Source organism: Hemitrygon akajei, chromosome 13 (genome assembly GCF_048418815.1).
Source record: "Hemitrygon akajei chromosome 13, sHemAka1.3, whole genome shotgun sequence".
Classification (NCBI taxonomy): Eukaryota; Metazoa; Chordata; class Chondrichthyes; order Myliobatiformes; family Dasyatidae; genus Hemitrygon; species Hemitrygon akajei.
Window position 1 is genome coordinate 32,007,904 of NC_133136.1, and position 22,062 is coordinate 32,029,965.

At 40.4% G+C, this 22,062-nt stretch overlaps 1 protein-coding gene across 1 annotated transcript in view; it reads right to left on the minus strand.

Annotated features, from left to right (window-relative positions):
- stoml2 (stomatin (EPB72)-like 2) overlaps positions 1–22,062 on the minus strand; it is a 46,830-nt gene that overhangs the window by 6,969 nt on the left and 17,799 nt on the right. The window contains exons 2-9 of the mRNA XM_073064345.1: positions 11,995–12,147; positions 9,230–9,329; positions 6,985–7,043; positions 5,861–5,962; positions 4,063–4,197; positions 1,555–1,699; positions 843–922; positions 596–724 (exon numbers count right to left, since the gene is read on the minus strand). Coding sequence (XP_072920446.1) covers positions 596–724; positions 843–922; positions 1,555–1,699; positions 4,063–4,197; positions 5,861–5,962; positions 6,985–7,043; positions 9,230–9,329; positions 11,995–12,147 — 903 coding nt within the window. The remainder of the gene's footprint in view (positions 1–595; positions 725–842; positions 923–1,554; positions 1,700–4,062; positions 4,198–5,860; positions 5,963–6,984; positions 7,044–9,229; positions 9,330–11,994; positions 12,148–22,062) is intronic.

Below are 22,062 nucleotides of genomic sequence, written 5' to 3' on the forward strand. Positions count from 1 at the left end.
GCTTCAGAAGGCCCCTCGGCATCTCCTATACAGAGCATGTCTCAAACGACGAAGTATGAAGAACCATCACCTGACACTAAAAGATCTACTGTCCACAGTAAAGAAGTGGAAACTGAGAAGGTACGGCCACATACAAGATCAGGTAGACACACAAAGACCATTCTTCAGGGAAAAGAAAAAAGGGAAGACAGTGGAAGAAATGGATAAACAACATTGTGGAGTGGACTGGAGAGAGCTTTGCCACAACCCAGGCACTCGTCCACAGTTATGAGAGATGGGGACCCATCTTTACAGCGCTCCTACGACCGTGGCAGGATCCATAACCATATAACCGTAACTGTATACACAAAGCAGTCCAAAGAGATGCTCATTTACTAACTTTTTTTTTAAAAGTGCATGATAAAAGTTATCTGTACTTAAGTTTCATTTGTGCAGTTTATTTCCATAAGAGGGTGTCAAATTAAAATGTGGCATCGTTTTCTCAAGGGCATCAAATGCTAGTTTTGGCAGTGATGCCCACATCATGGAAATGAATAAACATTTAATAAAAGACTATTGAAAGGCAGAACATCTTGAAGCTTAAAAGACATCTTACCTGTGACACCATGCTTGTGATATCACCTGTATTTGTTGGAAGTAAAATTGTATTTGTTTGCTTGGCCAGGTTACTAAAGGCAGATACGTACTGCTCCGCTACACTCAGTGAAGCTGCTTGATCTCCATACTGTTAATCAAATAAACAAAAAAACATGAAGTATAAGTTAATAACATTTTTTTCACTCTATTGCAGCACAAAATCAGAACTGAAGGTAATTTAATTCTGTGGATTCATTTGGTCTTACCTGCTGACCCAGGGCTTCAGAAAGCATTTGAATAGACTCTGCTTTTGCCTTTGCTTTTACAAGGACTGCATTGGCTTCACCTATGAACAGGTGAAAGAGTGGAGTGTAAAATGTGCACGAGACGTTTAGGTAAGAAAGATAGCATGAGCAGCTCCACTTTTAGCTTCAACATAATTTTACTAACAAATAAGCTTGATTTATCAAGTTGTTTATTCTTTCACTGGGAGATACACATGTCAGATCTAGTGAACGGTTACTTGAGGGCAGCATTATGAAAAGGATCACACACAAAATGTTGAACGAACTCAGCAGGTTAGGCAGCATCTATGAAGGGAAATAAACAGGTGAAATCACGAGTACCGAAATGTCGACTGTTTATTCCCTCCATAGATGTTACCTAACCTGCTGTGTTCTTCCAGCATTGTTATTCAAATTTTTCCGCATCCGCAGAATTTCTTGTGACCATGCGAAGGATGACATTTTGCTCCCATTAGTGACTGCATTTAGAAATCACTAGAAAGACACTTGTGTCTCTAACCCACCAACTGATGCACAAAAATTATCAGTAATATGCATCACATACATCATTCTTCAAAATACTTTAGAAATACAGCATACAGAACCTACAATTTACTGAGAAAATTAATTTTGATAGTGCATATGGGAGACCTCACAGTAAGAATACAAGGTGGTCCATCAGCTATGAGCCTACCTGCAGCCTGGTTGATCTTTTCTGCCTTTGCTGCCTCAGAAGCCAGAATTCGAGATTGTTTCTTCCCTTCAGCAACATTGATTTCAGCCTCTCTGGCCCCTTCAGATTCCAACACAGTAGCACGCTTTTTTCTTTCAGCCTCAACCTAAAACAGTGCAATAAAATCAATAATCCACATTTCCTTTATACATTCCACATAGATGTCAGACAGAACTTTGAAAAAGATAATATATAACACAAAATAACCATTTCAAACCTTATTCAACTGACATAGAGTACAGCTATTTAGTTACAATTTGTTGTATGGAACTGGAATAAACTCCATTGTGCATATACAATAAAGTGAAGAAAGTGGATAAGACTGTGAACATGACTAAATGTTCTTCCATCAAGGAGGAAGGAACAATTTTGATGCAGTCTAGCTTTCATCCCTATCCCTGTGGCTGTGTTTAAGTTTATTGACTCTCAACTACCGTAGATTCCGGACTACAGAGTGCACCTGATTAAAAGCCGCATGTTCTAATTTTAGAAATAAAATCAATTTTTTACTTGTACAGGCCGCACCGGATTTTCGGCCGCAGGTGTCCCACATTGTAATATGAGATATTTACACAGAAAGATATTACACGTGAGGATTTTTTAACTTTTAATTAAATCCATATGGTAACAAACAAATATATATTGCAAATGCTTTTTTTCGAACCGTGCCTGTAATACGGCTACTTTTAAATATACATACGTATCGGTAACACAAATTACGTTGCATATACTTTTTTACTGAACAGCACGAACAACATTCCAATATCTCCTAGCGACTGGTAAAAATATATATACTGCAGCCTACCAGGAAAAGTTATTGATCGCCTTTAACTTAAAAGCAGCGTTTTCGCTCGGGTCTGATGTGCTCGGGTCTGATGTGCTCGGGTCTGATGTGCTCGGGTCTGATGAGCTCGGGTCTGATGTGCTCGGGTCTGATGTGCTCGGGTCTGATGAGCTCGCGTAACGCGATCGGGTCTGATGTGCTCGGGTCTGATGAGCTCGGGTCTGATGTGCTCGGGTCTGATGTGCTCGGGTCTGATGAGCTCGGGTCTGATGAGCTCGCGTAACGCGATCGGGTCTAATGTGCTCGGGTCTGATGAGCTCGGGTCTGATGTGCTCGGGTCTGATGAGCTCGGGTCTGATGTGCTCGGGTCTGATGTGCTCGGGTCTGATGAGCTCGGGTCTGATGAGCTCGCGTAACGCGATCGGGTCTGATGTGCTCGGGTCTGATGAGCTCGGGTCTGATGAGCTCGGGTCTGATGTGCTCGGGTCTGATGTGCTCGGGTCTGATGAGCTCGCGTAACGCGATCGGGTCTAATGTGCTCGGGTCTGATGAGCTCGCGTAATGCCCCCACCTTCCCGTTTCCCACAAGACGCGGCGAAACCGGGTGTGACGTCATAGCATCCCGGGATGTAGTACAGAAAACAAATATAGTTAAAACACTTCTAACTTTAACTAACAAATGAATTACTAAGCAAAAATATTATAAACTAAGTAACTGCCATAAAGGCAGCACAATGCTTTTCTTCGAGTGTTTTCCATGTTGATGAGGGTGAGTACAAATGACTGATTTACAATAATTTAATTGTGAAAGTGCGCTTGATTTATCGTACAATTTCATTGGACCTCTGTGAACTACTCATCAATTTTATTGGTCTACTGTTACGAGGCAAAATGTTTACGAGGCGGCATGAAAAAAACCCATGTATTAGCCGCTCTGGATTAAAGGCCGCAGAGTTCAAAGCTGTTCAAAATGTGGGAAAAAAGTAGCGGCTTATAATCCGGAATCTACGGTATATACATGTATACTGCCAAATGAAACAACATTCCTCCAGATCAAGATGCACAACATAATATGTATAATTCACATATAACAGAGGTGGGTGCGTTGCAGATAGGTGGTCATTATGAAACCATGAAAATAGTCACCAGCTTCCTTCTCTACCATGGAATAGTATCTGCCACAGAGAGGAGTTTAGAAAATAGTGGGAAAATGCAAGGAATGAAGAAACACACATTTCAGGAACACACATCAGAGGTAAACTTTTCACACAGAGAGTGGTGGGTGCGTGGAATGCACTGCTGGCGACGGTGGTGGAGGCAGATACAATAGGGTCTGTGAAGAGACTCTTAGATAGGTACATGCAGCTTAGAAAAATAGAGGACTATGTGGTAGGGAAATTCTGGGCAGCTCTAGAGTAGGTTACAATGTTGGCACAGCATCATGGGCTGAAGGGCCTGTAATGTGCTGTAGATTTTCTATGTTCTAACTTCCAATATTTAAGCAGAAGTTTTCTCAAATTTTTATTGTGGACAAAAAAACATGTTGTAAGAGGTCTAAAATTAGTTATGATGTAATTGTGCCCTCCATCGTATATTCTTGATCAATCTAACACTTCCCTGCCACAGAATTTTAATGAACCGATTTTCTTTTATCTTCTTGAAGAAACTTCAAATTGCATACTTACTTGCATCTGCATGGCTTCCTTCACTTTAGGTGGAACATGGATATCCTTGATCTCATATCTCAAGCAGCGGATTCCCCACGTATCTGCAGCTTGATTTATCTGAGTTACCATATTCATATTCAATACTTCTCTTTCCTGCAAAGCAATGCGAGAGATCTTTGGTCTTCCACATGCAACATGGAAATTAACTTACTGTGTCAGAGAGATGAATGTCAATTTAAACTGATGAAATTATAGTATTTTCAATACATTTACGTTTTTTCTCAAGAATTAGAAAAATTACATAGCATAAGGTTACAATAATGATAGCTTTAATGTTTGGTTCAATTGGGACATTTTGCATCTTATCAGTGTTTAGTAAAATTAGTTACAATCAGTCATTTAAAAAATCTGTCAAAAAGATAGATCAATTTTCATTGTCATTTGGACTTTATAATTGCATCCAAATTGAAACAAATAATTACAGAGGTATGGACTAATGTTATAGGGCCATGGTTTCACTTTAGAGAAATTCGTATGATGAATCCCCAACATTTGTCAGATGTGGTGATAAAGACTGGTCTAATCCTGCTTCTTTAACAGAGACTGTCTATTTTGTCATTAAGACAGGTGCTTTATTCAAATGTGCACAATTTCCTGAGAAATGCAAAGCTATTAAGTCTCTGGTAATGTTTCCTCTCTGCTGTAATAAAACCACATACTTCACTGAACAAACCATTTACAGCTGTAGTTAAGGCTAATTGCAATGAATATTTAGTCATGTCTTTTTGCTACAAATGAATCACTTAGCTGGGGAAATAAAGAGTACATCACATTGCTGTAGATTTAGAATCACAGAGGCCAGATTAGCTGAGTTGTCCTTAAATGAGGGGCATAAGTGAACCATTTGGGGTTTAAAGGCTAATTTTGTCATTTTACAATAACCATTTATAATTCCAGTATTTTTAATTAAGTGAATTTTAATTCTCACCTGCTGTGGTGCGCAGGTTTCTGGATTAATAGTTCAGTAATTTAACACCAAAACCTCATTCTCCAATATATTTTGTCTGCAGCACATTTGTCTACATGAAGAAACACACATTATTCTTACATTTCCACCCCCCACCCATCACCATCCTTGGGCAATTGAAAGGTCACAAAATCATGGACATAAACTCCATTTTCTGTTCCAAGTCGCATCTCATTTCAGTGATCATTTGTCACTACTCCCTAATCTCTTTCCTTCAAACAATAACAAGAGCTGGATTTTCCATCCTGTATTCCAACTGGTAGCACTGCACTACTTTCTTAGAACCAGATATGCTAACAACATCTGCAAATAAACAACCAGAAAAAAAGAACATAAACACAAGAAATTCTGCAGATGCTGTAAATTACTGAGCAACACACACAAAGTTCTGGAGGAACTCGGCCAAGCCAGGCATTCTGTTTTCTCTCTCACTACTTCTCTTCACCTCCATCTGGTTTTCCTCCCCTAATTCCAAAGTCCACTCTTCTCTCCTTATAGACTACTTCTTCTTCAGCCCTTTACCTCTTCCACCTATTATCTCCCAGATTCTTAATCATCACTTCTCCCCATCCACACACCTTTGTCTTCACCTGTCAACCTGTAGCCCTTCCCTTCCCCCCCCCACCTTCCTATTCTGCTTTCTGCCCCCCTTCTTTCCAGTCCTGATGAAGAATTTCGGCCCAAAACTGTTCGACTGTTTATTCACCTCCACAGATGCAGTCTAACTTGCTGAGTTCCTCCATTTCGTGTGTGTTGCATAAAAAAGAGAAACTGAATTATGTTACTCACCCTGAAAACACTGTCCAGTGAAAGCTTCCCAAGTTCAGATCTCATGGTTGTTTGGGCCAACTGAGTAACTGCATACTCGGGATCTTCAACTCCGTAACTTGCCTGAAATAGATGACTAACGAATTAGATATTCTTTTAACTTCTACAATCCAATATTATCGATTACCTCAACCTCCCCAGTGGACTTGCATAGACTCACAGACCCAGCTCTGGCCAACAGGCCTTGACTTCCAGACTTTCAATTCGACCCTCAGGCCTTGATCCTTGGCATCAATCCCAGGACACGCCAATCACCGAACACTATAGGTCTCAAACTCTGGTCTCACAGATAATAAACTTTACTTTGAACTTCGATTTGTGAATCCAGGAAGCAATCAGAACTGTTCCTCCTGCCTGCATGGAACTTTGATTCTGCAACCTGCCGACAACCGGCTAACTTAGGGCAGGCCCTTTCCAGCATCTGCCATCTTACTGTACATCCCACCATGGATGCCCCAAGTCCACATTGCTTTGCACACAGAATGGAGACTTAAACTCCAGCCTATTCTCTAACTCCCTCTCATCCCCAGTTCCTAAACCCTAACCTGATCTCTAATTTTCCTCTCTGTCCCTAAAAACAAACATTTCGAACCTAAAAAAAATAAAAAAATGAAACAATTAAAATAACAACTAAATCTGAGCTGCGACTCAACAGAGGTCACAACTCAGCACCATCTTGGGACCATCTGAACAAATATATATTAGAAGATTATAGATTTTAAAAAACATTATTGACAAGGAGCTTGAAAGCCACAGACTGTTGTAAGCTGCAGATGGCCTGATAAGTTGGACAGAAAAATGGTAAATGCACTTTAATTGAGAGAAGTGTGGGGTAATGTGTTTGCCAGATGGAAGATGCAATAACTAATAGTTGGAGATATTAAGTGCAGTGGAGATACATGTGCACAGATGTGTATACATCGTTAACGATAGCAAGACAGGTCCTTAAAGGTATTATGCGCATTTCATTAAAGGTCATAACTCTTCCTTCTCACACGAAACCTATGCTCTCTCGTTATATAAATTCACAAAGCCTGAAGTTGTGGCATATGCTTAAGAAGAATAACATGCACAAGTTGTATTACCTTGTATGCATCCATTATTCGTAAATATAGTACACCATCTATCTGTAAAGTCACGTTATCTGTAACAGTAAATAAAAGATTGTGATTTTTACACATATTCATTAACACTTGATAAAATACACGTTCATAAAATCATCAGTATTTAGCATCAGTCTTGTCATACAGAAAGAAGTCCGGTCCTTTCAGAACAATTAGTACAAGTGAGAATAAGGAGTAAAAATGACAGAACATGTGAAGTTAAAAGTTAAAATCTATTGGTTAGAAAATTTTGATCTGATTACATTCCTTGACTTCTCTAGTACCTTTAACACCATCCAGCCCAAGATCTTAAGGCACAAACTAACGGAGATGGGAGTAGACTCTCACATGGTGGATTGGATAGTGGACTACTTGACAGATAGACCTCAGTATGTGCGGTTGGGAGACTGTAGGTCTGACACGGTGGTAAGCAGCACAGGGGCGCCGCAGGGAACCGTACTCTCTCCGGTCCTGTTCACCCTGTACACATCAGACTTCCAATATAACTCGGAGTCCTGCCATGTGCAAAAGTTCGCTGATGACACGGCCATAGTGGGGTGTGTCAGGAATGGACAGGAGGAGGAGTATAGGAAACTGATACAGGACTTTGTGATATGGTGCAACTCAAACTACCTGCGTCTCAATATCACCAAGACCAAGGAGATGGTGGTGGACTTTAGGAGATCTAGGCCTCATATGGAGCCAGTGATCATTAATGGAGAATGTGTGGAGCAGGTTAAGACCTAAAGTATCTGGGAGTACAGTTAGACGAGAAGCTAGACTGGACTGCCAACACAGATGCCTTGTGCAGGAAGGCACAGAGTCGACTGTACTTCCTAAGAAGGTTGGCGTCATTCAATGTCTGTAGTGAGATGCTGAAGATGTTCTATAGGTCAGTTGTGGAGAGCGCCCTCTTCTTTGTGGTGGCGTGTTGGGGAGGAAGCATTAAGAAGAGGGACGCCTCACGTCTTAATAAGCTGGTAAGGAAGGCGGGCTCTGTCGTGGGCAAAGTACTGGAGGGTTTAACATCGGTAGCTGAGCGAAGGGCGCTGAGTAGGCTACGGTCAATTATGGATAACTCTGAACATCCTCTACATAGCACCATCTAGAGACAGAGAAGCAGTTTCAGCGACAGGTTACTATCGATGCAATGCTCCTCAGACAGGATGAAGAGGTCAATACTCCCCAATGCCATTAGGCTTTACAATTCTACCGCCAGGACTTAAGAACTTTTTAAAAGCTATTATTAATGCTTTTTGAGATAGTGATTTAGATGCATATCATATTTTTTTTACTGAGTTAAGTATTGTATGTAACAGTTTTGCTACAACAAGTGTATGGGACATTGGAAAAAAGTTGAATTTCCCCATGGGGATGAATAAAGTATTTATCTATCTATCTTTTGAAAACATACAAATAGAATCCCAGGGATCTCAGTCAGTTTTTTTCCCAAATTCTATACAGAAGGATCCTCAGTGGGAGTCACATTGCATTGCAATTGGTACATGGGCACTCAATAATGAGGAGTGACAAACTGAGCATCTACAGACCAATTAATCTTTTTTTCACTGCAGGGGAAAGTTTAAGGTATCATTGCAAGGTCTAAATTAATTCTCATTTGGAAAAAGATAATAGGATCAGCTGATTTGGAATTGTTAAATACAAATTATCTCTGCATAATCTGGATATTCTGATACAGTAAGAGAGAGATAAGCAGTAATAATGGATTAGCTATGGACCTTCAAATGGTGTCATTTAATCAACCACCTGCACAAAAATAAAATAGTAAAGAGATGGTGGAAATAACTGAAACATAATTAACTAAGGTATAGGCAAAATCGGAATATGTGGATGATTTTCTTATTAGAGAGGTACACACGAAGTGGCATGACCTAGCCTGCACTCCAAATCACTAAGATATAATATCCTGCAAATCTTAAAATCCAAAAATCAACTGTATGCCTTGAATACACTGAGAAGTGAATATCCATGGGCCTCCGAGATACAGAACTCCAAAGTTTCTCAACTTCTTTGAGGGTTCTCCTCATTGCTGTTCAAAATGGTCAGTCAAGTCCTCGTTCTAGCTCCCCAGGTGGGATCTATTAGCCAGCACCTCCCCTATTATCCTCAATAGGTTTAAATTAAAATTTATAAGAAATGCATTATGGCAAACCTATTAAGAAAACTCTAAATCAAATATTTAATATTAACTTGGCACAGCACTTACCTAATGAGACAGCAGATTGTTCTGGAATATCAATAACGATCTCTTTTAAGCTCTGTACGTATCTTATCCGATCTATGACTGGAATCAAGAAATTCAAACCCTTTGTAAAGGCAACAAAAATTAATTTGAGATCAATATATGCTTTCTGTCCCTTTTGTGAAATATAGGGTCAAGGAACAACTTAGTTTTAGTGCACAGTATAAACTAATTAAATCTGAATCTGTATTTCTTGAAACTGATGATAAGAGAATTTAATATTTAACCATGGAGTCTAGTTGCTTGAAAAAATTGCTTTAACTTCTAGTTATAATTCCATTGTCTTTTGCACCTGTACCTCTAATTGAGGTGCTCATTTACGTGGATGAATCAAGCACAATTTAACCCAAGGTTATTTCCTCTTTCTCCTCTTGTACCTCAATGATCTATTCTCTTCCTTATCTCTTTTCTGTATCTTGACATTGTCACCTACAGATTTAGGGCCAGCACTGTATTGTTGCCTGAATGCCTACCTGATAATTTGATCTATTAATTAAACATCAGTTTAATGCACATTTTTTTTTGAATGCTAGGAGACTAGATATGTAATAGTTTAGATATTGTACAGAAGCATCATATAAAATCAGTAAAGATGGACACAATCTTCTCAAAATCCAAATAAATTACAGTATGTAGTTTAGCAAAGACACTATTTTCCATCAAACATTTTGGAATACATACAATTTTTAACATGATTTCAAAAAGTGCTCAAAAGTTATAAAATAGACATGAAAATTTCTTCATTTGAAAACTAATTTTTCTCTAAAACAGAAGCAAAGTACTTCCAATAATTTGCTTAGAATTTTAATATTTTCTGGATAAAATAATTTCAAGAAACTATTTTATTATTGTATTTTTAATATATTGAAACAGAGTCTTTTAATAGTGAGCAATCCAAGTTTCTGAACCTGTGCTACTGTTGGAATCTTACAATTTATCAGTCATAAAAATGTAGACTAAACCAACAGCAATCAGATTATTGTGCTGGAGCCTTTTTCATTACCAAATTCAAAAAAATTAAGCAACAAAGGTCTATCACCAAAACATGAATGTTATTATAAAGGGCTCTTTATGGTCAGCAAACTCTGAAAGAAATATTCCAGTGACCTCATCTGAAAATAAAACTCAGATAAATATTTAAAAGCTATTTACAAATACACAAGCTTTAGCCACGACTACCGGTACTTTCAGGTTTCCCATTCTGTGTATTGAAGAATGGTAACTTCTAATGCCACACACAAAATGCTGGAGGAACTCAGCAAGCCAGGCAGTATCTATGGAAAAAAGCACAGTCGACGTTTCGGGCTGAGACCTTTCAGCAGGACTGGAGAAAAAAAAGCTGAGGAGTAGAAAGGTGGGGGGGGGGGGAGGGGAGAGAGAAACACTAGGTGATAGGTGAAACTTGGAGGGGGTGGGAATGGGGAATGAAGCAAAGAGCTAAAATGTTGATTGGTGAAAGAGGCAGAAGCTCATGGAAGAAAGAAGAAAAAGGGGGACGGGGGAGGGAGGCGATAGGTGGGCAAGGAGATAATATTTGGAGTATTGTGTACAGTTCTGGTCAACGAATTATAGGAAAGATGTCAACAAAATAGAGAGAGTACAGAGAAGATTTACTAGAATGTTACCTGGGTTTCAGCACCTAAGTTACAGAGAAAGGTTGGACAAGTTGGGTCTTTATTCTTTGGAGCATAGAAGGTTGAGGGGGGACTTGATAGAGGTATTTAAAATTATGAGGGGGATAGATAGAATTGACATGGATAGACTTTTTCCATTGACAGTAGGGGAGATTCAAACAAGAGGACATAAGTTAAGAGTTAGGGGGCAAAAGTTTAGGGGTAACACGAGGGGGAACTTCTTTACTCAGAGAGTGGTAGCTGTGTAGAACGAGCTTCCAGTAGAAGTGGTAGAGGCAGGTTCAATATTGTCATTTAAAGTAAAATTGGATAGGTATATGGACAGGAAAGGAATGGAGGGTTATGGGCTGAGTGCAGGACGGTGGGACTAGGTGAGTGTAAGCGTTCGGCACGGACTAGAAGGGCCGAGATGGCCTGTTTCCGTGCTGTAATTGTTATCTGGTTATATGAGAGGGGAATATCAATCCATTGCCTTCTCCACTGTCGGGATAAGGCCACACTTATATTCCGTTTGGGCAGCCTCCAACCTGAAGGCATGAACATCGACTTCTCAAACTTCCAGTAGTGGCCCCCCCCCTTCACCATTTCCCTCTCTCATGTTATCTCCTTGCTCGCCCACTGCCTCCCTCTGGTTCTCCCCCCTTTTTATCCTTCTACCATGGCCTTCTGTCTCTTTCACCAATCCACTTCCTAGCTCTTTGTTTCATTCCTCCCCCTCCAAGTTTCACCTATCCCCCACCTTTCAAATCTACTCTTCAGCTTCTTTTTCCCAACTGTAATATTGAACAGTTTAAGGGATTCATTTATAAATTAACCTCAAAACGACCAACCCTATAAAGCTGATATGTAGCTCTATGTGGATCTATATCCAGCAGGTGTCCTCTAGGATCAGGCAGCTGCCAATGATGACATCTGCCAAAGTCTGTGGAGTCTAGTGGCCTGGAAAAATTGTTATGACTGAGGGGTTTTAATTATTACACACATTTAAAATATTATAATCAACAAACACTCGGCAATTAATTATCATAATTACCTATACTCAATAACAGTCAACCACCCTGGTACCTGTTTCGGTCAATCAGTGAAGTGACTTACTGGATCAAGTATTCTGTGAAAACGACCCATTCGTTCTACTACCCACGCTTCTTGTTGTGGAACAAACAGTACAACTGTGTTCATGGGTAGGCTTGATGCCCATCGGTGCGGTGCTGCTGCTAACCACGCCTGAGGTAGTTCTCTTCTAGAATGCTAGAGTAAAATTACAATTGAAAATGGGTTATTTGTTTCTGTTGAAGCGTTCTCCTTAACTTTATTCTAAACATATTGACATACCATGACGGTGTTAGCAAATCTTGTTTTAATTATGGGACATCAAAAAGGAAGGTTGACATAACACAATGCAGGCTATTCAACCCATCTGATCCTTCTCAGTCCTAGCAGTCTTAGTTCCATACTTCAAAGCTCAAAGTAAATTTATTATCAAAGTACATACATGTCACTATATACAACCCCAATATTGCATTTTCCATGCAGGCATACTCAGTAAATCCAGAACCATAACAGAATCAATGAAAAACCAGTCCCAACAAGGTGGACAAACAACCAATGAGCAAAAGACAACAAACTGCAAATACAAAAGCGAAAAAATAATAAATAAATAAGCAGTAAATATTGAGAACATGAGATGAAGGATTCTTGAAAGTGAGTCCATAGGTTGTGGGAGCCATTCAGTGATGGGGCAAGTGAAGGTGAATGAAATTGTTCTCTTTGGTTCGAGAGCTTGATGGTTGAGGGATGATAACTGTTCCTGAACCTGGTAGTGTGAATCCTGATGTTCCTGTATCTTCTTGATGGCAGCAGTGAGAAGAGAGCACGTCCTGAGTGGTGGGGGCCCCTGATGATGGAGGTTGCTTTCCTGCAACAGTGCTCCATGTAGATGTGCTCAGTGGAGGGGAGGGCATTACCTGAGATGGACTGGGCCGTATCCGCTACTTTTTTTTTAATTTTTTTCATTAGTTTTTCAAAACATTTTACAAAATTAAAAACCCCAAATCCCAATGAGGAGCATTAATACAATTACAATTCAACCGCCAGGACTTAAGAACTTTTTAAAAGCTAGTATTAATGCTTTTTGAGATAGTGATTTAGATGCATATCATATTTTTCACTGAGTTAAGTATGTTATTAGTTTTGCTACAACAAGTGTATGGGACATTGGAAAAAAAAGTTGAATTTCCCCATGGGGATGAATAAAGTATCTATCTATCTATCTATCTATCTAATACAGAGCAAGGTTAAGCATACAATATCAATATGCTACAGAGGAAGAGAATTTAACAAAAAAGCACCTAAATTAAAGACAAGTGAGCTTAGTGTCCTCCCCAAACCCCACAACACAAGAAAAAAAAACAATTCCAGACCAACCACCACACAATATAGAGAGTATAAGTCCGGACAATCAAACTCCCAGACTGTGAATACACTTAGCAACAGAGGATAATAATGCCTACTACCAGAAAAGAAAGGGAGCTGAAAGCAAGGGACCGAAGGGAAAAAAAAACCCTAGTCAAGAGGAAGGTTATGAAAGTAGTCAATAAAAGGCCCCCAGATCTTATGGAACTTTAAATCCGAATTGAGAACCGAATAATGAACGAATATGAGTTTCTTGGAGGAAAGCAATGTCAGCTTTGAGTTGTTTAATATGTGAGAATACCTTCCTCCTTTTAACAGGGTGGTTCAGTCCCTTTACATTCCAGCTCACAAATTTAAGTGCACTAGCCATTATCAATTACTAATGCATAAAAGGCAGCAGGCATATAAAAAGTCAAGCAGTACAATAGCAGTCTGGGAGCAGAGATGTAAACATAGATTCGTAAGGTCAAAATATAAACATGTCCTAAACAATAAAGAAATGTTGGAACTGTAAAATCCATCCCACCCACACAACCCAAAACTAGACGGCTACCAAAACAAGTAGCTAGCTCTACCAAAGAAATTAACCCAAATACAACTTCCAGATCTGTGTCATTGACAGCAGTTCCGTATAAATGCTATAACAAACAGTAACTAGTTTATGCACTAGGAAACATAACTACAGATTAGAACACCTTCTGCCGAGATATACAACTTAATACAGAGAAAATCGGAAGAAAACCAAAACTAATCTACCCGCGAAATATTATAGAAGGATAAAGTAAGAGAAAGGGAAAATAAAAGGTAAGAAGGAAAAGGAAAAAAAAGAGGAAGGGGAAAATTGTAAATTCAAGACGAGTATTTATCAACCGTTTACCGAGAAGGGAGAAAAAAAACATTCAGAGAATGGAAAAAAAAGGGGTGAAGAAAAGAAAAAGATAAAATAAATAAGTATTTAAAACAGAGGAAAAATAAATCAGCAGTTGAACTGTGAACCGACAAACAGGGAGGCCTTCACTAAAGACTTCAAACCTCCAAAACAAGTTAGATTTAGTTGTAGAACTCTGTAGGTAAAGTTATACAGAGGTGAAAATAGATTACACACACACCAAATCCCGGGAGAGATTGTCAACAGCCTTTAGAGTTTCAGTGAATAATGTCTGAGTGATTCAAGTGAATTCCGAGTCCAGAGAAAGTAATTTTACTACGAGGAGTACTTATCCACCATTTTAGGAAGTCCGATCAGATTCCGAAGATGACTGGATAGCCGGAAGACTTGCCACAAACGCTTCGGCTTCCCTCGCTGATTTGAACCACTTGAATTCCCCAGTATTAAACTTGATTCTTAGGTCAGCAAGATTACGAAAGGAAGGTTTGAAACCACGATCAAAAAGCACTTTCATTACGCCTTTATACTCAGCGCGCATCTTTAAAGTCTGGGGTGCAAAATCTTCCACAAAGCGAATGGTTGTATCCTGGAAAGAAAAAGAGCCTCTGCGACGTGCCTCCACAATCAGACTGTGTTTTACCTGGTATTGATAGAAACACAAGATTACTGGTCGCGGACGGGTGCCCAGAATTCCGGGGGGGACATTAACTCTGTGTGCCCGTTCGAGCTCGGGCGGGTTTGGAAGCAGATCCTTCCCCAATATCTCACAGAGAAACTCGGCGAAAGACTTCACGGTTAATCCCTTTTCAGTCACCTCTGGTAATCCCAGAATTCTGATGTTACAGCGTCTCCTACGATTTTCGAGATCCACCATTTTGGAAAGAAGTTTGTTAGATTTTTCCTCTAAGCTGGAACAGAGAGTCTCCAAGTATCGAACCCGACTTTCTAAAGCTTCAGAAGTCGAATCGATGCGAGATAAGTGTTCAGCATGTTTGTCCACTTTATCGTTGATCCGATCCAGTTTGTCTTCTAACTGTTTGAAAGCGGTTTTAATTTGCTTTAAGATTTCGTCTTGGAGATTTTCAAGCGCCTCCATCGTCACGCCCGACGAAGTCGTAGTTTCTTTTCTCCCGGATTTAGAGCTCTTGCTAGACATTGTAGGTTAGATATATTCACAGGCAAGTAAGAGATACCGAAAAAATTCCTATCTAAGCTTTATAAAATGGAGACATTTAGTGCAAAGGTAGCGACAGTAACGGAACAAAAGTTCGGAGCAGCTAAGCAATCGCCATGTTACCGGAAGTCCATCCGCTACTTTTTGTAGGATTTTCTATTCAAGGGCATTGCTGTTTCCATTCCAGGCTGTGATACAGGCAGAAAATATACTCTCCACCACATATCTATAGAAGTTTGTCAAAGTTTTAGATTTGGCATGACATCATCACAAACATCTAAGGAAGCAGAGGCACTGCCGTGCTTTCTTTGTAATTGCACTTAAGTGCTGGGGCCAAGACAGGTCCTTATTTCCCATCAGGTCTGCAAGTTATTTTTATCAAAGCCTATCATCTTGCATTGATTCCTTTTTCTATTTTACCTCCTCTATGTCTTGATTATTATAGCATGCCTTTGGGACGTGGGAAGGAAATGGAACATCCAAAACATAGGGGACCTGTAGCCAGGATCAATCACAAATCAAACTCATAACTGATAATTGTGCACAAGTACTTACTATTAAGGATCACCATAAAGAATCCAGATCTGAAAATCCTGCTAATTTCTTCCATCCTCCTACTCACACTGCAGCATTACAGTTGCACTAGTGGAACTCATTTTCATTATCTATTGCATGCAGCTTTTAGTATTTAATGCAACCTGTAAGCCCATCTGTGCTCCTCACTGAACCAGTGATGACCCTCTGACTTGACAACAGTAGTAAGGTATATACCAGACCACCAGGTCACTGACTGTTGTGAAACAATTATCCTGCTGCTGATGCTCACAGTATCTCAAGACTGTCCAGTTTGAGCAGGCAGATCAGTTTCGAGTAAGTTTGCACAGATATGAAAGCGGAATTTCTATCTCCACAGTCACTAAATGGTGCTTGCTTTTGCCAGTACTGTCCTGTACAGACACATCTGCAACATTTAAATTGGCAAGGACGAGGTCAAGGAATGTTGGTTCTACGAAGGTCTAACACAATCTGGCAGCTAAATTATTCAGGATACACATGACTCAGTCAGTAAAGTTGCTCCAGTGCTGCCCTTGATAATTGATATTGAATGTACATTCTGTGCTTTTGCCACTCTCCAGCACAGAGAATTAATGAAATAGCAGCTGAGAAAGGGCAACCTGCATTGTCTATGCTTAACCTGATGCTGCGAATCTTCATGGAACCAACATTAAAGATTCTTAGGCCATTTCTTTCCAATTATATACAAGTGTACAACGGCCTCTAAATGCTAATTCTACTGCCTTTGCAATGCGTACATACAAAGCTCTTCAGTTAGTTAAACACCTTCTCACAAATCACCTGAGACGGAAGCTTCTTTCAAGGTTTTTAAAAGAGGTCTTACTTGTGAAACTGCAGAAAGCTCAGCAAAATATGCATTAAATACAATACAGAAACATCAGGTTCTTAAATATACTAATGCTGTTGATTGTTCTCGCAATCGGTGTTAGTCAAAGTAATAGCCGCACGCAATACTCCATAACTATACCATGCAAACAAGAGTAAACTCATGATGCCATTATCTTACTAACAATAAGAAATAAACATAATACTTCCTTCAAAATATATCTACTAAATGTTTACCAATATTAACGAAGCTTAAGACTCACAGATATTGCTGTTTCGAGGACAAATAAAGAGGGGATGGAGATGGATGTCTTTCTACCATGTGCTTCAAAGTGAATCCAAATTCACCCGTGTAGGAAATGATATAAAAACAGTTTACGTACAGGAAGTGATGCTTGTACAAAATGAACTGCACCTCTGGAGGCCAGAACACTAATGGAATACACAGGAAAATGGGTGACAATTGGGAAGGGGAAAGGAGTTAAATGGCCAGTGCAGAGTACCCCTATGGCCATACCCCAACAACAGATTGGATACTGTTGGGGGGAGATGACCTAACAGAGAAAAGCCACAGCAGTCGGGTCTCTGGCACACAGTCTGCCTCTGTAACTCAGAAAGGAAAGGTGGGGGAGAAGAGGCGTGTTGTGATAGGGGATTTGTTTGTTAGGGGAAAGGACAGTAAGTTCTGTGGGCGAGAACGAGATTCCTGGATGGTATGTTGCAGGGTGCGACTAGTGCCCTGAGCTGTGTATATTTCAATGCAAGAAGTATCATAGGAAAGGTGGATGAGCTCAGGGCCTGGATCAACACATGGAATTATGCTGTTGTTGCCATCAGTGAGACTTGGTTGCAGGAGAGGCAGGACTGGCAGCTCAATGTTCTGGGGTTCTGTTGTTTTAGACATGACAGAGTGGGAGGGATTAAAGAAGGAGGGGTGGCATTACCAGTCAGGGAAAATGTCATGGCAGTGCTCCGTCAGGACAGACTAGAGAATGTGATTAGTGAGGCACTATGGGTGGAACTGGGAAATAAGAAAGGCATGATGATGCTAATGAGGTTAAACATAAACATAAGGTTGTTATAGAAGGTGATTTTAACTTTCCATATATTAACTGGCAAACCTATACTGTAAAAGGACTAGATGGGATAGTGTTTGTCAAATGTGTTCAGGAAAGCTTCCTTCATCAGTACGTAGAAGTCCCAATAAGAGACCGTGTGTTACTGGATCTGCTATTAGAGAATGAGACAAGGTCAGTGACAGAAGTTTGTGTAGGGGAATGCTTTGTATCCAGTGACCACAATGCCATTAATTTCAAAATAGATATGCAAAATGATAGGTCTGGTCCGCAGGTTGAGATTTTAAATTGGAGAAAGACCAATTTTGATGGTGTCGGAAAGGATCTGCAAGTGGCAATTGGGACAGGCTCTTTTCTGTCAAAGGTGTTCCTGGTAAGTGGAAGGCCTTCAAAAATGAAATTTTGAGAGTACAAAGCTTGTATGTACCTGTCAAAATAAAAGGTAAAGATAACAATTGTAAAGAACCTTGGTTTTCAAGAGATATTAGGAACAAATGAGGAGTATATGGAGTATAAGAAATGCAAGAGAACACTGAGGAAAGAAATCAGGAAGGCTAAGAGAAGACATTAAGTTGCTCTAGCAGATAAGGTAAAGGAGAATCCTAAGAAATTCTAAAGATATGTTCAGAGCAAAAGGATTGCAAGTGACAAAATATTAAATGAATTATTAGCATCTGTATTTACTCAATTTATGGACAGAATCTATAGAAGTGAGGCAAAGCAGCATCAACTGCATGAATCCTGTTTGCTACCCTGAGGCAAATCAGGGTGGCTAAATCCCCAGGGCCTGACACGGTGTTTCATAAACTAGGAAATTATAGGCCGGTGAGTCTACTTCAGTTATAGGGAAGTTACTGCAAAGTATTCCAAGGGATCAGATATATAAGCTTTTGGATAGACATGGACTGATTAAGGATAATCAGTATGGCTTCCTATGTGGTACGTCATGTCTAACCAATCTTACAGAGTTTTTCAAGGAATTTAGCAGGAAAATGTCTGCAGGAAGTGGATATGTCTACATGGACCTTAGTAAGGCACTTGACAAGGTCCTGCAAGGGAGGATGGTAAAGAAGGTTCAGTCACTTAGAATTCAGAATGAGGTAATGAATTGGATTAGACATTGGCTTTGTTGGAGAAGCCAGAGACCGGTGGTAGAGGATTGTCTCTCTGACCGGAAGCCTGTGACGAGTGGTGTGCTGCAGGGATCAGTGCAGAGTCCTTGGTCCTTGGTCTGTATAAATGATCATCTGTATAAATGATCCGGATAATGTGATTAACTGGATCAGCAAATTTGCAGATGACACCAAGATTGGGGGTGTAGTGGACAGTGAGGAAGGTGATCATGGATTGCAGAGATCTGTATCAGCTGAAAAAGTGGGCTGAAAAATAGCAAGTGGAATTTAACGCAGACGAGTGCAAGGTTTTGCACTTTGGCAGGACCAACCAGGGTAGGTCTTACACAGTAAATGGTGCAGTACTGAGGAGTATGGTAGAACAAAGGGATCTGGGAATACAGATCTATAATTCATTGAAAGTGGCATTAGATAGAGTCGTAAAGAAAGCTTCATAAATCAAGTATTGAGTACAGCAGATGGGATTTTATGTTGAAGTTTATTAAAACGCTGGAGAGGCCTAATTTGGAGTATTGTTTTGGTCACCTACCTACAGAAAAGATGTAAACAAGGTTGAAAGAGTACAGAGAAAACGTACAAGGATGTTGTCGGGTCTGGAGGACCTGAGTTATAAGTAAAGACTGAATAAGTTAGGACTAGACAGGCAGTCCCCGGGTTACGAACGAGTTCCATTCCTGAGTCCGTATTTAAGTCGGATTTGTACGTACGTCGGAACAAGTACATCCAGTATTATTTAGCGTCAGTCAAACGTTTGTCTTAGTGTATAGTATATATTTTACCTTTCTATGCATATAAAACACTTAAGAAACATATGTATTCCAATAATTAAACCACTGCGTTGCTTAGTAATAATTGTAGCTTTCATCGGGGCAGGGCCTTTCAAATGCTCCATTATTCTCACTTTATCCGTTATCCTTTAAAATTGTTCTGATCATTGACCGACTGTAGCCTAACGCTCTTCTAATGACCGATGGCGTTTCACCTCTTTCCAAACCCTTTATCATTTCCACTTTATTTTCAATCACGATTGCTTCCCGTCAATGGAACAGAAACACTGCGGGCATCGGGTCCCGACCTCCACCGGCTCCCGAGGTCTGCTGGGTCTTAAGGACCACCGCACACCGTCAACAGAACAGGACCACTGCGGGCGTTGGGTCCCGACTTCCGCCGGCTCTCAAGGTCCACTGGGTCTTAAGGACCACCACACTGAGACAGGCTGAATAGGACATGTGGGGGCTGTGCTGGGTTTGTGTATTTGATCATCCACAATATTCCGCGTGGGAATTTAAACTGGAGTTGGCAGCATTTTTTTTACAAGGTCGAGTTGCGAGCTCGATATCAAACCAGCACGGATGGTACAGGAGTCACTGGATCGACATTAACCCAACACGGAAACCTCTGTTCTCCAGCCCGGCGCTGATCTCACTGCGCCACCAGCCGACCGGAACGGTGGGGTGGGAGAGTCAGGGTGAATCTTCCTAAGAAAATTTTAAGCCAAATACAAAGTTGAATACTCAACACAGTGTCAACGGCAACGACTTAAAATGGCGGACGGCGTTCTCCTTCCTCGGTTCGTAAGTACGAGTTGTCCGTAAGTCGGACGTTTGTAACTCGGGGACTACCTGTATTCTTTACAATGTATAAGGATTAGGAGATTTGATAGAGGTATACAAAATTATGAGAGGTAGAAATAGGCTTTTTCCACTGAGGTTGGGTGGGACTACAACCAAAGGTCATGGGTTAAGGGTGAAAGGTGAGAAGTTTAAGGGGAACATGAGTGGAAACTTCTTCACTCAGGAGGGCCATCAGAGCGTGGAATAAACTGCCAGCAGAAATGGAGCATGCGAGCTTGATTTCAATGTTTATGAGAAGTTTGGATAGATACATGACTGGGAGGGGTATGGAGGGCTGTGGTCCTGGTGCAGGCTAATGGGAGTATGCAGTCCAAATGGTTTTAAGCATGGACTAGATGGGCGAAAGGGCCTGCTTTTGTACTGTACTTCTCTATGACCATGACTCTAATGCAATGATGTGATCATGATGGAGAAAGCTAAGGCATTGGCTGAAAGGAAATGTAGTGAAATTGAAAGCATTTTTGTTATTTTATGCTTTGAACATGAATTGTTCAATTTTTAATATTAATCAGCAATTTCCTTTTCACCTCTCCATCCCAATTATGCTGTAGCATTCCTATATTTGGCTTAATAGATGCATCAATCATAGCCAATGTGAGCTCATCTCCTGGTCAGCGTGCTGTCTCTGTTCAGCTTCCAACCAAAATATTCTGCTTCAGTTTGTTCTCCTTTTCTAATGTTTATCTAATAACCAGTTTTTGATCTGATGATAAATTTTCTCTGTATGCTATCACAGTCAATCCTTCTGTTCTCTCCATATCCTCCTCTCTTGCAATTAAAAGTAATTTTTCAATTTTCTAGTTCTGATAAAGGGTCCTTCACATGAAAGTGTTGTGAACAAAGTGGATGAGCTTAGAGCGTGGATCAGTACTTGAAGCTATGATGTGGTGGCCATTACAGAGACTTGGATGGCTGAGGGACAGGAATGGTTACTTCAAGTACCGGGTTTTAGATGCTTCAGAAAGGACAGGGAGGGAGGCAAAAGAGGTGGGGGCGTGGCACTGTTGATCAGAGATAGTGTCATAGCTGCAGAAAAGGTGAAAGCTGTGGAGGGATTGTCTACGGAGTCTCTGTGGGTGGAGGTTAGGAACAGGAAGGGATCAATAACTTCACTGGGTGTTTTTTATAGGCAATCCAATAGTAACAGGGATATCAGGGAGCAGATAGGAAAACAGATCCTGGAAAGTGTAATAATAACTGAGTTGTCATGATGGGAGATTTTAATATCCCAAATATTGATTGGCATCTCCCTAGAGCAAGGGGTTTAGATGGGGTGGAGTTTGTTGGGTGTGTTCAGGAAGGTTTCTTGACACAGTATGTAGATAAGCCGACAAGAGGAGAGGCTGTACTTGATCTGGTATTGGGCAATGAACCTGGTCAGGTGTCAGATCTCTCTGTGGGAGAGCACTTTGGAGATAGTGATCATAATTCTATCTCCTTTACA